We start from the raw sequence: 17191 nt of genomic DNA, 5'->3' as shown, positions 1-17191 counted from the left end.
ACATGTGCTCTTTCCTCACTGCTGGCTGAATGCAATGACATTGTCGCCGGGGTTTCCATCTGCCCTGTCACCAAGGGTGAAGAGAAGGAAGTGTCAAAATAAAGTATCTTATATTCGGTGTCTACAGTTGTTGGTCATGCACAGGTCGCTGTAGAACTTTCTGTGACTATTTCCTTGTGAAGTTAATCCTAAATTCACTTTTGAATCAAATTCTCGTATGAGATTAATAATTATCTGCATGGAGAGCACACACAAGGCTCTGGTGACGCATAAACTGAGTGATCAAAGAGCTGCTCTCACGACTCGCCTGCGTGCCTTAAAGTCATCAGCTTTCCTCAGGTGGTGACACAGCTTTAAGTATCTGCATTGTCCTTGACCGCCTCTCCCTGTCTCTGCTGTATGCGCCATCTCTTATGCTGTATCTACTGCCGGGATCAGCAGTTACTCCATTGTTTAGTGGCTGCACCATATTCGGTGAGCTCTGGCTGCAGTTAATCAGCTTCCAGCCCAGACGGCAATAATTTCTCTCTGCATCACCAAGCAGAGCCTAAACAGGCGTTCATGAGGTGAATGTGCCCACTGTCTTCTGGATGGTACGGTGAACAGCATTAATTTCAGTCCCGTCTGCATATCCTTGCTGTGTTCATGCATTTGTCTTCGTTGGCCGAGAGTGAGTGAGGGTGTTTTTAGGCAGAAGGAGAATAAGAATTAGAATCGAAATGAGATGGACAACTTCATTTATGATATGCTTGTCAAATTATCTGGGGATGCCAAGACTTGAGTGACAACCTGCAAGTAAAAACAACATAACATGTGTGTGTAGTGTAAGTATCAGTGAGCATGCACGCGCTACACACGTACAGCTGTGAGGAAGCCGGTTCACTCAAGAAACCATAATCATCACATTTACCAAACACTGTAGGCAGGAAGCATAATCACATACAGTGCTGTGTTCAAGTGCATGCCATTAAGGCTTTGACTGCAAATCCAACGGAGGATTGTGATTGTGCCAGAGTGCAAGCTTTTCACAGTCTCACTTTCTCCCGTTTTCATAAATGAGTTTTTTTTTTTCCTCTTGAGCTATTTGAAATTGGATTCAGTGCTAATTAATTATAATTATTTTGCTAATGATGTGCACGGTAATACACTCTGGTGTTTCTGAGACAGAGCCAGCAATTCAAGGTCACAGGAGTTAATCCAAACATGTCAGGGGACACATCCAGTGCTTCACAGTAAAGAGGAACCTGTATAAAACGTCCATTTCTATTCCAAACCAACAAGAATACCAAGCTAGGTTCAGAAAAGCAGATGTTGTGTTAGATAACGCATTTTATGTGTACCTATAGACTGATCTGCTGTAACTTTATGACCAGTGACAGGTGAAGTGAATAACCCTGATTCTATCAAAAGTGAACCAAGGAAAGAAAAGTTGTGAACTAGGAACAGGGTCCAATAGATGAGCTACTGTTGCTCAAATTGCTGAAAAAGTTAATTATGGTTCTGATAAAAAAGCGCTAGAACACATAGTGCATCACCGTTTGTTGTCATTCCTGCAGACCAGTCAGGGTGGTCATACTAACCCCTGTCCACCAAGTATGGGCACTTAAGCATCAGAACTGGACCACAGAGCAATGGAAGAAGGTGGCTCAGTCTGATAAATCATGCCTTCTTTTATATGCGTGTGTTCCATGTGCTTTGCTTACTTGCAAACACTTGGCACCAGGAAGCACTATGAGAAGCGAGGCACTGTGATGCTTTGGGCAACCCTAACCCTAGCACCAGGTGGGTACCTACTGGTGCCCTGTTATTTCTTCAACCCTTGGGCCCTGTCATCCATGTGGATGTTACTTTTGACACATATTACCTACCTAAGCATTTTTGCAGAACATGTACACCTTCAGCAGGATTTAAACCCTGCCAAAAAGAAAAATGGTTCACAAAAATTTGAGAAGCACGACAATGAGTCTGAGGTGTTCACTTGACCTCTAAATTCTTCAGATCTCATTCCAATCAAGCATCTGTGGAATGTGCTGGACAATTAAGTCTGATAAATGGAGGCCCCCCCCTGCAACCTATACAACTAAAAGGATGCATTGCTAACATCCTGGTGCCAGATACCACAGCACACATAGTGGAGTTCATGCTTCGATGGTTCAGGGCTGTTTTGGCAGCATAAGGGGAACCAACACAATACGGTCAAGCATAGTACCATTAACTTACTATCAAAAAGGTAGGATATGTCTTGGTTAGAATATACAGCAAGGAAGACTAAATTGTCCTTCACCAACTATGTAACTTCAACTTCACTGATATCACAGTCTAACAAGTGCTCTACTTGGTTTTCATGCCTGCTCATTACCTGCGGAGGAGCAGTTTGGGGTGGTTTTTGCTCTCGAGGTTGCGGTCTATGAGGTCGGACAGCAGGTGCTTAAGGACATCAGTGGCATACTCCAACTTGCTCTGCAGCACTGTCATGATGAGTGAGGCCACATTGCCGCGGTCCCTCATTGAGAAACCACGCTGGGCCTCCAGAGTGCGAATAAAACACAGCAAGAAGATCTTGTTGTTAATGAGCTGACCAAAGAGCTTCAGCCCTTTCTCCACCTGCTCCTGGCGGTAGCCTGGCACCTGCACGGAAACAGAAGAAATGTTCACTTACTTAAAGAATACAGACTTTGAGTGGTACATTCAAGGCCATGACATACAGACTCAATTAGTCACTGGGTAATTCAAATGCACTGCTATTTATTACAATGTGTTAAGTCTTCTTTTTAAAAATGACACTTTTAGGTAATGTTTATACAGATAGCATGTTGGACTAATCACAAAACAGTCAATAGGATTGAGAAAGTGACTCTATTGTGAACAAATTTTCCACCTTGTCACCCTCAAAGCATCACATTTCCTCCACCTTGCTGAATAAAATGCCAAAAACCTCTTAAGCAACTTTTCTCCTGCTCTACATTGTTCTGTTATTTCAATCGTTCTACAAATGTGTTTCTTTTTTACCCAAACACAAAGTTAAAATTGGCATGTCCATAGTCCATAGTGTTGGTGTTTTGTCCATCTTAATCCTTTCCTCTTATTAGTCTTATTAGTCTCCTCTTATTAGATGTGTTTCATCTATTCCCATCTTTGCCCTAAAAGAGTGTCCTGAGGAAAACTCTTTGCTGCAGTTGTTGGGAACACTTGTTGAGAACTGAATTCTCGCTCCAACCCTCTGAACCAGAAAAACCTTCGTGATCAGTTGTGGTCAACTTCCCTCAGTACACAATGGAGGACATAGTGCTGAATGGAAGCATGGAAGAAAAAAGTTATGCATCAGGATAAACAGGTTTTCTTTGATCATGACCATGCTACAGACGTGATTCAGAATGGGATGGAAAACACCGGAATTAAGAAAGCTTGATATGACAGAGGAATTCAGGGAATAGCAATACTCGTGAGACTTTGAGAGAGTTACTCGTCAAGGTTGCTGTCTATCGCCTCTTCTCTTTCGTTTATATACTAAACCCTTGGCACAGCCCATATGACAAAGTGAGCACATGAGAGGAATAAATATTAAAGGGAAAGACCATGTCATCAGCTTTTTTGCAGATGATGTCATACGATATCTTGTGGGGCGATAGTGGCTCAAGAGTTGGGCGTTCGTCTTGTAATCGGAAGGTTGCCGGTTCGAACCCCGGCTCCGACAGTCTCGGTCGTTGTGTCCTTGGGCAAGACACTTCACCCGTTGACTACTGGTGCTGGTCAGAGGGCCCGGTGGCGCCAGTGTCTGGCAGCCTCGCCTCTGTCAGTGCGCCCCAGGGCGGCTGTGGCTACACTGTAGCTTGCCATCACCAGTGTGTGAATGGGTGGATGTGTAAAGTGTAAAGCGCTTTGGGGTCCTTAGGACCAAGTAAAGCGCTATACAAATACAGACCATTTACCATATATCCACAAAATTCAAACTATCATTTTTTTGTTTAATGTAATTAATACCTTCGCTGAGCATTCAGGGTACAAAATTAATATATGAAAGAACATGAACTTTGTAATAGGCAATATTCTGGGCTATCAAGTATCGCAGGGGTGGGGGAACTCCAGGTGCCAAGGGCTGGTGTCCTGCAAGTTTTAGATATCACTTTTGGTCAACACACCTGAATCAAATGATTAGTTAATTTCCAGACCTCTGGAGAACTTCAAGACATGTTGAGGAGATACTTTAGCCACTTAAATCAAGGACACGTCTAAAACCTGCAGGACACCGGCCCTGGAGGCCTGGAGTTCCAAACCCCTGAAGTATTGCATAATTTTAAAACTATGTATCTTGGGAACATTATTAAATGCATTGCGTGGAATGACCTGTACTTGATAAAAAACTTTATTGAGAGCCGCAAAGAAAGCTTTAACAAGAAAATATTCTAAATAGGTTTCGTAATGTTCAGATTGAAAGAATTTTTTTTGATAAGTGGAGAACACACAAGGCCTTATAATGTCCATACATTATAAGGCACCAAGGAAAAGGTATGAAAAACATTTATAGGCTATGCGTTTTCGTACTTAAATGTATATGTAAGCATGTATATGCAGGACATTTGCAACTGGCACCCACATTTTCTTTCTCTTTTCAGTTTAGTTTTTCTCTGTTCCCTGGAATTTAGTTGATGTCAATATCAAAATTGTGAACAAAACTTTCAGTAAGAAAAAAAAAAAAAAAAAAGTGTCAAAATATTTATTCATTTAGAACACTTTCTTTGCAATTGCACGTACTATGAGTGTTTATGTTAATCAGAAGCACCGAGACTTGTAATAACAAAAACTATAAATTAAAAATTAAACTATAAATTAATAAATACACTATTTCCCTACATAAAAGTGCAGTTTAAAAGTAATAGGTTCATCCCATTGAATAAAAGATGGAAAAAGGGGGAGGAAAAGAATAAGGGAAAAGGATGAATCTGGGGAAATGAGAAGTTTAACATTTTACACTCTTTGTTGCACTTCATCTAAAGATTGAGAATAAAGGCAAGTAAACACTGAGCCTCTTTAGGGAATGTTTATTATTTTGATGCTGCTATATAAGCTGAAAGGGAGTGCAATGATGTGAATTTCCCTTGTCTGAGCCCAGATCATCCCTGCACCGTTTAAACAAGTAACTTGCTACACATTCCTCTCTTCTCCATTTTTTTTCCACACAAATAGCACCTAAGGAGATTATGTCTTTTTATCTGTCAAGAGCACTCGCGGTAAGACGGCATCTCTTTGCACCCAATGCAGCTGTCAACCAGCATATGTTCTGTCTTTCCACCTTTCATGGAAGTAGCTGTAATCTGCTGGGAATTATTGTTATATTGCAAGCCTAATTTCACACTGCTTGCCAAGATGTGTAGTGTGTCGGTGTATGCATGTGTTGAGCGTGAGATCGTTTTCTTTGTGTACAGGCTGCATACTGCATGACATGCAAGGAACACCGCGTGTGCTATACCTGTATGTGCTGGCTTTTGATTGACTAATTTTTCTACTTGCATTTCTAGCACCTGGCATGTCTTCAAATATTTTAATACTGACAAAACTGCTTAAGTAAACCTAGACCAGCTTTCCAGCACCTGTGCTACTTCCGTCCACAGTAGACAGTCAAAAACTTGATACGGCGATATCTGATACATCAATAACAATTAAGTAGTCATCAGCAGCCTGAGACGAGCTTGCTGCTTTTTTCAGTAGGCTCCTTTTCCACATTATGCTCCTTATACAGTTCAATATTTATGCCAATTAAAATATAATTAATATTGCTTATTACTGGGAAATTCTCATCAAGGATACAGAGGCTAACCCTGAGGGCAGTGAAATAGGGGTCCAACATTCTCTTAATGGAACAAGACGACCTAGTCAATTACGGCTGTCTATCAATGTCACCAACTAAGGATAAATGACTTGATTTTTTTTCTTTTGCTTTTCTGCCTGTGATTGACTTTTAATTTGCTTTAAGGTGGGGAGAGAAAACGGCACAGCTTCTCGTATCATTAAGAATTATTAATGAGACCACACTCCTGAATTGAGGGCTGCCTTGTTTGTTTTTGAAAAAGCGTGTTGTTGTCGGCCGTCAAAGGGGTTTTGTTTACCAGACAGCGACACAAACAACATCGGCGTCTATTTCACCCACTGTGCCCTACCACATTGTTAATTTGCTTGCTCATTTTGCTCTAATTTCAAATAAGGCTAATTGTTTTGCATCAGTTATTTGACGGATAAACAGTTAGACACGTACAGTTACACACTTGATTGATGAGAATATAGGTACAAGTTCTTATATTTACAGCTGTCTTCTTTCACGAATGTATTGAAAACTACAGCTTTCTATTTAATTGAAATGCTCTAAATATTTGACCTGGGCATGCTAGTGGAAAACTTCACTTTACGGCCTCCATTTCTGATTTGTGTTGCACTTCTCACAGAGTCACTGCTGCTTAGTGAGTACTTTGCAAGGGTTTGCAGATAAGTTCCAAACAAACTATGGGAGACCATGGCAATCTGCTAGTGACCAAAGCAATCTCAATCTTGTTTTTGGAACAACACTCAACCTCCTACGACAACTCGCTAACAAGTAAAAGGGAACACCTTTTTTACCTAGTGTGTGATTGGTCTTTAGGTCTGAATGACTGGTGCTTAGTAAACAACTTTACAGCGACTGCCAGGAACAATTCACAACTGGTTGAGGAGTATTAATTTTTCTTTAGCGACAAGTACTTGGTGGTCACCAACCGGCCTGGATGACTCGGGGCCTTATATAGAGTCTGTGTGTCAACAATTTATCACAAACAGAGAATCCTAATAGAAAGTCAATTTGAAAGAGTAGGAATGTTTTCATAGACTAAAAGTGCCTATTTATTTTATTTAAAAAGAAAGAAAGAAAGAAAGAAAGAAAGAAAGAAAGAAAGAAAGAAAGAAAGAAAGAAAGAAAGAAAGAAAGAAAGAAAGAAAGAAAGAAAGAAAGAAAGAAAGAAAGAAAGAAAGAAAGAAAGAAAGAATAAATAGTTGCATTTTCCTTTGTAATAAAAATTGGTGAATCATACCTCCAGATCTCTCAGGACAGGATGCTCCTCAATGCCTGGGAAGAGGACTCTCATGGTATAGGTCCTGTAGTCCAAGAAGGGGATACCTGCACCATCTAGATCACTGGTCAATTCATGGATGTCTGTCTGCAGCTCTGCAAATGCTAATAAACCAAACAGAAAATTGTTTATTAGTATATATACATATAAGTCTTACATAACTCTTAGCTAGGCTATAACCTATTATTATATAGATTTTACCATATAAAATAATATCTAAAATAGTATCTAACATGGTCTGCCAGCAAAACATGTTATTTCTTAGATGTTTTGCCTCTACCCTGCCTTCAGTTTATCTATCTTTATCTTCCTGTTTATCTGCATGAGCTTACCTTTTGTTTCTTAGTTGCTTCCTGTATAATTTTGAAGGGCATTTCCTTGTGGCTCACTACATTTTTACTTTTTGATTTTGTTTTATTTCTGTCCTCATTATTACCTGATGAAAGGTACCTCTTTCCTATTTTGTTTTTAAATTCCTCTAGCACAAAGACAGCAATCTAAAAGTTAAAGTGGATAGATATTGGAGGTACCATAGAAAACTAGGTACTATTTAAAAGAACAAAAAAACTTTACAACCTACCTAATCACAAACAAGTTCTTGTCACAATGATGATGTGGTAAATGGACTTGTTCCTATATAATGCTTTCTCATAACCTATTGATTAAATAGGAAATTTCTAGTATTGCTAACAAAGATTTAATTAAACCGTGTAAATAGATTTAATGAACCAAAATTCTTTAGATGTTCTTGGAAACAAATGTGTAAAATGAATATACTGATCTGCACTAGCATGAACCTCTTACCCTCTTTGCACTCTAGAGCCACACGTGACTCCAGGTTGTCCATCTGCATCTGCAGCCTTTTCAAGGTGAGGTCACTCTCACGAGACTTGCGTTTATAGGCAATGAGCACTGCCACGATGACAAGGATGAGCAGGGCACCGGCTGCAGCAATGCCAATGATTGCAGTGCTGCTGAGGGGGCTGTCGGACGTGATGTGGACCGAACCTGGTGAATTCTCGATGCCGCCCACACGTGCCTTATGACAGTAACAGACAAAAGGGGAGATTATAGCTATTACATTGATGTGGTTAAGTCAACGTCCAAGCTCAGACACACAGACAGACATATTGATTTGTGTACACACTTCTGTTTGTTTGGGCAGCAACTAAGTCTTTCACAGTGTTGTGTCCATTTTTTTTCTATGATGCTGGGTTCAGGTGGTAAGATCAGGAAATGCCTTGTTCAAAGTGGTCTCTCTTAAAACCACAAATGGAATCTTCATTGAGTTTTCTGGGGCTCTAATGCTTCTTATTGAAGGCTTATTTGTTTGTGTTTTGTCTGCTTGTGGGCACTAACCGCACAGCTGATTGGATTAGAGCCATAATCTGAATGGGAGTGGACAAGTGGAAGGATAGAAAGCAACGCAAGGAATGTCTGTTGGTCTGTCTGTCAAACTCTCAATCGATTTTTAGGTCTGTCAGCCTTCTCCAACACTGCCTGCCTCTCCGTCGTTTGTCTGTCTTGCTCTATGTCTTGACGTTGCGACATGTGCTGTGTCACTCACCAGGATCTTATGTCGACCAATCAGGTTAGGGGACTCGCAGAGGAGCTGGTTCTCTGACACTGTTAAAATGCAGGGCTTCTCTCCAATCAGAACTGTGTAGTTCAGCTTTCCATTTCCGCTATTGGTCGCTGGAAGGAAATTCCGCCCCTTCAAAAGAATAATGATTGATGTTATTGCTGTCAGCGTCAAAGTGGAAGGGTTAGAGAAATAAGAGTCAAATGATATATGTTTATCTATATATTCGTACTGCAAAGCTGGGCAAAGATATGTTATGTGCAATGCTCTACAATTTATTTTACTTGGGTATGCAAATGATCAGTTTAAGCTGAGCTTTCTATACCTATAATATTTAACCTGAGACATGGTACTGATCTCGGGTTAGTTTTCACAGACTAACCCAAGATACAGATATCATTTCTAAGCTGTGTACTATATGAATTTTAAGATATGCACAATCATTACTGGCAAAATATCTTAATTTAAAGTCTTTACATTCAGACAAAAGGCAATAAAAGATAATAAAATATTATAACAATGAAAACTGAGTGTATATGCGGGTGAGTGATATCTTCCTACTTTCAGTATAATGGGCGATCCAGGTTTAAGCTCCAGGACTCCGGATGGACTAATCGGTTCAAATTCCGGATTGGGGAAGTAGATGAAGTTGGTGTTATTAAGTGTGATCTGCAAGTCATCCAATTTAAAGCCGAACTCTTCAGGTCTTTCAGGTACTTCTTGGTGTCTGGCTAGGCTGATGGGCAGCTCTGGAGCCTGGCACACCATAGTTGTAGGACCTAGTATGTCGCAGAACTAATTCACAAAGAAAAGCACATAAGTGAATTTATCGCCTGCAAATTACTGCATTTATACAAAAATATAGATTATTTATTAACAAATTTCTCGTGGTTGGATCTCAGCATGCATCATACCCAAACTGCCTGACTGTGTTCCCAGTTAGCTCACTCACTTTATTGGCAGTGCTAATGTGCCAACCCATACAGTCAAAAGTCATTAGTGTCAGCCTTTTATGTCACACTTGTGCATTTCACTAAACCCACTGGAGACACAATAGAAACTGGAAGCTCCTCCATTTCCAAGTGCAAAGAAGAACCTGTTGTATTTTCCTCAAAGGAAGCCACTAAATGAGGTGCAGTTAGAAAGCTTGTGCAGTCTCACCGCAATCACGCTTTGATGTGTGAAGATTCAGGAGTGATAACTAAGTCTTACCATCCCTTCTTTACCCTCCACAAAGAACCCTCCCCAGCCTATCATCACTTCTTTATTCCATCCTGTTATTCCTCTCTGTGATCTTTTCTTCTCTCTTTGACAAATTCTTATTCCCTCAGTCATCTTTCTCGATCCTGCTTTTTTGCTCAATTACAGCGCCTCACATCTTTTTGTGTCCCACTCCTGTTTTTTCCCCTCATTCTCGTCTTTGCTGAGGTTTCTCATTTGACATGTGATGTTATTTAAATTGCTCATTTGGTGTCAAAACCAGTTTTAAAAACAAAGACAGACTGACGCGCAATTGTCAAACGACACACACCTTTCAACATCCCCTTAACGTTTTCATTCCTCTCCGTCTGTCAGGGCACAGGTCGCCTCCGCAGACGTTTCTGTTTCATTCTCAGACATTTCACATTTTCACACTAACCTCTGCCATGCAGTCATTCAAACTATTGCCTGTCACCCTAATTGGCTCCTTGAATATCAAATTGACAAATCCTGCAAGGACATCTTTGACAAGGATCATGCACTGGTACAAGAAGGTAATAGAGGAAAAGAAAGAAAGAAAGAAAAAGTAACAAAAACTCTTTTTGCGGACAAATGCTTTGGATGTCCATTTTTAACTCCTTTTCATTTAGATCTGAGCTGTGTCAGATTGAGACTATATCGTGACACGCTGAGACACTTGAGATACAATGCCTAAAAGAGGCACATCTGAGCACAGATGTTAAACGTGGTGTCGGGCTATGCTTAAATGGACCAAGAAAGATAGCATTACCACCTTTTGTTACTTCCTTTTATTTCAAAGAGATCGCAGAGCCCCAAGCATGGCATTACCTATCCTCGCCTGGGTAAAGAGGCTAATCACTGTGGTTTCTAATTCAATATCAAAGTTCCTATTTGTTACACAGTGGCGATGAATTACATTATTCCCTATTCAGTTGCAACCTGTTGATTTTGCACTGCAGTGCCACTGAATTTTCTTCCTAGCCCTACAAATAAAGAATTTAGTAATGCTCTGGACTAAATGAAACTTTATGGCTGACTATATAGCTCGCCGTGTTCATTTAAATTAGCCACTTTCTTTTGTTCCTGGGCCACATTAGTAAAAGTAAAATAAAATTGCATGGAAATAGGTCAACAAGTATTGATTTTTTTGTGGTTTTGCCTCTGTGTACCAACACAGCGGATATTTAAATCAAACAATCCAGAATTGACTAAAGTACAGACTTTCACATTTGACTCAAGGGCTGTAACAACACTTTACCACTAACTCTTTAGGAATTACATGTGCACCTATCTTTAGACTACAAAGGAAGTGGACAAAGTGGTGTGGGCTGTCATTTCATTATTCCATGACAAATTAAGCAGATTTCAAGAGATCAAAGACATAGCAACAAGTTGCAAAATTATGGACCTAACTGTGAACAATGGAATGCATTGCAACACAAAAATGTATACCTGAAGATGCTCCACTCAGGCTCTATCGAGGTGATTGTTTGATCACCCACGCTGCATCTACATTCACTTACATTGAGTGTCTCATGGCCATTGTATTTGGCTCTGATGAGTGGTGTCTGAATGATGTCCAGATTAGTTCCTGTCACCGTGATCGGAGTATATCCACTGAAAGAGAAAAAGAAGGGGAAAAAGAAAAGACGGTTTAAAAAAAAAAAAAAAGACAGCTCAGATTGCTTTGACAAATGGTGATTTGAATTATTTATTCATTGCTTAGTTTATGCACCCAATGCAAAATTTGTACGCTGTAAATTTTGTATTATGTTGCAGTAGACTATTAAACCTTTTCATTTCCTCCTGACAAGGATCTGACAATAACCTGTGCTGCTGAGATATTTCCATCCACAGGACGCAAAATATTCTGTTGATATCTCTCTGCAGTGAGCAACGAGTCAAAGTAAACAGACAAAAATGTATACCTGAAGATGCTCCACTCAGGCTCTATCTTGGTGATGGTGGGATCTTCCACATATTCAAACTGGAGGTCTTTCTGAAGGTGGGCCCTATCTATGCTCACAGACACAGACACATTTCCAATGCCATGTAGGGAAGCATGGGTTCGGCAAGTAAGCCATAGGCCACCCCTCCTAAAACAATGACAGGATGAAACATTAGTTACATGTACTGATATGTTAGTGGTACAGTTCAACAGACAAAAGGAGGAATCAGTACAGTGGTATTTAAATGTAAAGAAACCCAAAAGCCATCTCTCTAGTCAATATCCTTTTTTAAGCAGACTACTAAATTATTCCAACACTAAAAACGATGTAATAGTTAAGACATTTGAACGGTTGGTTAAATAGACATTGATCCATAATGTATTGACTGAACTGAGACCTGAGCATTTATCAATGCCAAATGGTACATTGCAACGATGCTGTATTTGCCCAATCATTTATGGTGCAATATTTATCATCACTGAGTAGAAATTTGAATCTCAAAATTGGAAAACCTCTAAGTCAGCGCTATTTCTGCTCTCAAGGTATTTAATATATTTCTGCAGCTGTGTAGATGGCTAAACGTAGACCTTCAGCCTGCTACTGTGACAGGGTTGAGCACAAAGGCAATTTGAAGTACTTAGCATTAATTTTCATTTGTCTTTATGCAGTTGTTTTAATTGAATTTAACATTTGTGCGGGGTCCAGCTGCAAAACTTTCTTTTTCAGCAATGGGTGTACTCAAACCCTTGATTAATCATAATGTAGCAAAGTTCCTCCTTGGGCATTGTGATATTTCATTTTATGTGTAAAAGTAAGATATTGTTGTGATGTCAGAAAGGTTTTGTACCTGTAGTGTGAAAGAGTAGCTTTACCTGACCGTTTAATTGACTGTTAAAGTGTGACTGACGGGGTCAGCGCTGGCTTGTTCCAACTAACCTCTGATAAGTGCACGGCTGGTCCTTGAACATGACTGACACATTGCTCCCAGCATCAAAGTGGCTGCCAGTAATGTTGACGACAGTTCCCCCAGAGACTGGCCCACGGCTTGGCGTAAGACTGATAATCCTTGGAATCTGGTAAAAACAATAAAAAAATAAATGTTATTGTAACAGCCTGTTGGTAAGAAAGTCACTTATAGCTGATTCATAAGCAGTCTGACAAACAAAGAAATATATTCCCCTGAAAATGGCCAGAAAGTCTCGCTCAAATTAGAAAGAAAGTAGGGATAGTTCAAGACTTTTCCACAGTGCTGTACTTTAACCTGCACCCACTGATTCCACTTAACGTGTTCTCTGATGAAAAACTTTTGTAAATTAAAGTAACAGTAGCAGCAGATGCAGTTCAGGGGAAGTGGGGCATAAAGTAAATCCTCCTCCAGTCCATTTCGTGTTCTTATAATCTCATCCTTAGCCTGCTGTGTAGTGGGACATCTAGACCTAACATCCTATAATCCTGTGCAGGGAGCCCATTGAGAAATAAACCCAGCCAGCACCCATTAATGGATAGCAGTAAAAATGATAACACAGCATAAAATACGTACATAACATTAACAACTGCTAATTTATTTCAGAAAGCGAAAGTGTGAGAATAATTATACGCAGAGTGAATGTTAAAAAAGGTGTAATGTGTGTTTTCATGTGTTAATGTTCAATTTTTATTTGTTATTCACTTCGGGGGTTTTTTTTATCAACGTTCGTGTTTTTTCTTCATTTTCTTCTCATTAGTAACTGTCAGTCATGTCTCACGACTGATACATGCATGACAGAAAAGCTGAGAAGCAGACTCTCAGTGAGAACCACACCATGTTGGAACACAGCCAAAAAAGCAACATGTACATACATGTTCTCACCTACTTAACACAGTAGGTGAGAAGACTGATCAGCTACAAGCAAGGTGCTAACATGCCGAGGGTGACACATGCAGTATAGTTGCCCTTCTGCTAATAGAAGCACACGTTTCAATTTTTAACCATGAAATTGCTAGTTTTTTAAAGTCTGCAAAACTCCACATACAATTACACAAAAACAACAGAAGTTAACACTCACCACAAAGTAGTAGTACTTGGAGGATTTTGCCATAAATTCAGATGTGCACTGCCCGACACAGACCTGCACGTTCCCAGTATACTGGCTCATCTCAGCTCTACCCATCTCGCACACAATCCTGGAAACAAACATTGGCACAATTGTAGAATATGTAACAAAGCATGTGTAATTGCACAGTTACTTGTACTATACCAGTTGGCGTCGCTGGGAAATGCAAAGCAGGTTATTTAATAGATTTATAGCTAGACCTGTCTTAAAGCTTGATAAAATAATGCATTATTTGCCAACAGCTTCACCTCCCCCGCGCTGCCAACTTGTAGGAGAGAAAGCAAAAAGTCTCCATCCTTTTACATATGACCTCAAATGCAGCTACCTCTTCTGCTGGGTCAGCATTTGCTTAGAAAGTGCTGGCACACAACTTTCTTTCTCAGCAGAAGAAGCACGGGGTCTGTTGATAAGCCAACTTTAAACTAGTTTTAATAATTTTACAGACCGCACCTGAAAGGAGCCAAAGCGCTGGATTAAACTCGTATGTCAACTAAATGTAACCTCCTGAATTAAAAAAAAAAAAAAAAAAAAAAGATTATTGGAGTTGTGTGTGCTACTGAGGGAGGAACTGTGCTCTGTCACCCACAGCATTGCTTCTACTGTATAAGTGCACTGCTCTGACTTTAAATTAGTTTACATTCATATACATTCTGCTAGTCAGAAGATTATGCCAACTTTGAGATCATATCTCTTATGCAACCACCAAGACCACGCTACATTGAATTGTTAAGGATGTGTCAAGTTGCTAACACACTGAACTAAGTGCTGTTTGTGTGCTTAGGGAAGTGTTTTGCCCTTCAGGACATGAAGTGTTCAGCTGTGGTCAAAGTTCTTTCAGTTTAAATCCCATAACAGCAAAGGTCTGTGCCTGTGCTCACACAGAATCTATATAATATGCTTCAATATTTAGTACGTAGTATCAACAGACTCCTGCTGTAGGTTGGGCTTGAAAATGCAGAGCAGGATTTTTCCATTTGAATTAACATTCGTTACATTCAAGCCTTTGCCAAGGGAGTTCACACAGTGCTGACTGAGAACATCTGTGCCACATCAGTCCCTCTGTATTCTGCAACATGACAGAGTTTTAAATACAATGTCTCTAGCGACATTCCTGTAGTAGTGGTAAAGACAGTGCAATTAAATCCCACTCAGGAAAATGAATTAATGCCTCTCCACTAAGTTCTAACTTTGTTCTGCAAGTTCTTAATTCAATCTGCTGGAAAAAAACGTATCATCCTGATATCTTTTATGCCAGTATGTCCAGCACGCATTTTGTCACTGATAAGAGTCAAATGTACAAAGGCTGGTTTTAGACTATTCCATAATGTCGAGGTTTACGCACTCACCTAATAAATAAAGGGTTTCCCATTCGAGCCTGGGAATAGACACAAATCCCTCGGAGGATTGTGCCAGGAAGGGCATCTGGTATAAATATCTGTGCCAAATCAAATATGTGCATCCAGCCACGGTGCCATCCCCTTGTAAATAAGGGAGCAGCTGAAAGAAGCTTGGTTGTAGGCTACAAATGCCTTAGCTAACAACAGTAGCTAAAGCATTGCGTGACATTTCCATAAACTGAGTGTCAGTTTAATTGAAATTGAATTAAATTGAACTTTTCAGACCTATCTTGAGTATTGTGGGGTCCCTCCAGTGGATACAGTTTTCATAGTGTGAAGAGCTGTAACCTATCTCTGTGTTACTTCAACCTCTATTGATTGGTGTGCCAGAACTGAGACAAACGATCACACTCAATGGAATAGTCTATGGAAATTAGGGGGAACCTTTTGTATTAGAACCTCAAGAACATTGGATACATTTTTGATCTATTTCATTCATTCAGAGAAGGATTACAGCCTAAAATAGGGAAGCTAGCAATGGTGAGGACAAACATGGACACCATTAGAGGGGTTTTTCCTCATCGTAAGCAACCGGCATTAGTGTTTGTGTGATTACACTCATTGCCACAAGGTCAAAGGTTTGGCATTGCAGCTCTGAATGAATGTTTTTAAGCTGATAATGACCATTTCATGATATGTTATTTAATGCTTAGTCATGTCACCTTTTTTAATTGCTCATTATGTGAAAGCTCTTTGGGGTCCTTAAGGACTAGAAAAGGGCTATACAAATGCAGGCCATTTACCTTATTTTTTTACCATTTACTGTGATCAACATGTGACTTACTGTTCAGCAGGGATGTAGCCCTCACGTATTGGAGTGCAATCCACTTCAGCCACCTTCACATTACCCTGAATCTCCCTAAAGTCCAGTCCCAGGTTCTCACCATGGATAGTCACAAGTGTGCCACCTTCCCTGGGGCCTCGCAGAGGGGTGATCTGTTGGAAATGATGATTATGAACATTATTTAGTTTCGTTTTTTTTACGCAACACAATTATTTTCCTGACAACGTAAAAATAGAAAGTGGTGGAAAGCTAATTCTCCAAGGTAATGGGTATGATAACAGCAATGAGACAATATATATAATTTAGTTAGTTTTGTTAAGTAGTAAGTTAATCCATAATTCATTGATAGTTTAATGAATTAACATAATAAATCTCTCACATGTTTCCATTAGCTTTCCATTAACTGGACAACCCTGTCCATTCTTTATCCAAATCTGTGTAATTAGGTTTAGAGGTCATTATTTTAAAAGAAAACTGTATTTGAGGCTTATCTCAAATGAACAAATAGGCATGCAAAACAATGTGAAATCTGAATGAACCAGAATATGGCACAAAAATATTCATGTTATAAATTTGTGGTTGTACAAAAAAATAATATCACAAGGGTGTTTCAAATGGTAGTCAACTCTTTAGTTTATGGCTGGTTTTCACAAGGTCCTTGGGGATAAGCGCTCAAGTTCACACATTAGGTAGCAGTCTGTAGCTTGGGGAACGGGACCGATGCAGTGATTGGTAAAGGGTCAAGACTCGGGGTCAACAACTGTCATTTCTCTATCTGGTGTACACTGAAATCTACTGTGAAGTATTTCATAAGATTAACTTATATCATGGCATCGGGTGACACCTTTGCAGTAATCACAATGTCCTTTGATTTATCAGTAACATCTCTCATTGTTGATGATGTGGTTCCAACATCCATCAACACTTTACTCACACAATTACTTTTTGGCCAGTCAGTGTACGTGTGAGTACACATCATCAGGCCCGTCCAGATGGATGGATGTGAGAGATGGACACAGAATAGTCTGTGTCTATCTGTCTCTGCCAAATAAAAGTCCTCTAGGCTTCATG

The 17191-nt window shown here is 39.8% G+C and overlaps 1 protein-coding gene across 2 annotated transcripts in view; it reads right to left on the bottom strand.

The window, feature by feature from the left end:
* plxna4 (plexin A4) overlaps positions 1-17191 on the bottom strand; it is a 238507-nt gene that overhangs the window by 32066 nt on the left and 189250 nt on the right. For both annotated transcript variants that reach the window (XM_080291962.1, XM_026146292.2), the window contains exons 13-22: positions 16121-16272; positions 13892-14009; positions 12783-12919; positions 11826-11993; positions 11421-11514; positions 9238-9471; positions 8662-8808; positions 7899-8133; positions 7056-7198; positions 2360-2628 (exon numbers count right to left, since the gene is read on the bottom strand). In XM_080291962.1, coding sequence (XP_080148088.1) covers positions 2360-2628; positions 7056-7198; positions 7899-8133; positions 8662-8808; positions 9238-9471; positions 11421-11514; positions 11826-11993; positions 12783-12919; positions 13892-14009; positions 16121-16272 — 1697 coding nt within the window. The remainder of the gene's footprint in view (positions 1-2359; positions 2629-7055; positions 7199-7898; positions 8134-8661; positions 8809-9237; positions 9472-11420; positions 11515-11825; positions 11994-12782; positions 12920-13891; positions 14010-16120; positions 16273-17191) is intronic.

The sequence above is a fragment of the Astatotilapia calliptera genome, chromosome 17 (genome assembly GCF_964374335.1).
Source record: "Astatotilapia calliptera chromosome 17, fAstCal68.1, whole genome shotgun sequence".
Classification (NCBI taxonomy): Eukaryota; Metazoa; Chordata; class Actinopteri; order Cichliformes; family Cichlidae; genus Astatotilapia; species Astatotilapia calliptera.
This window is presented reverse-complemented; position numbering and strand designations above follow the sequence as displayed.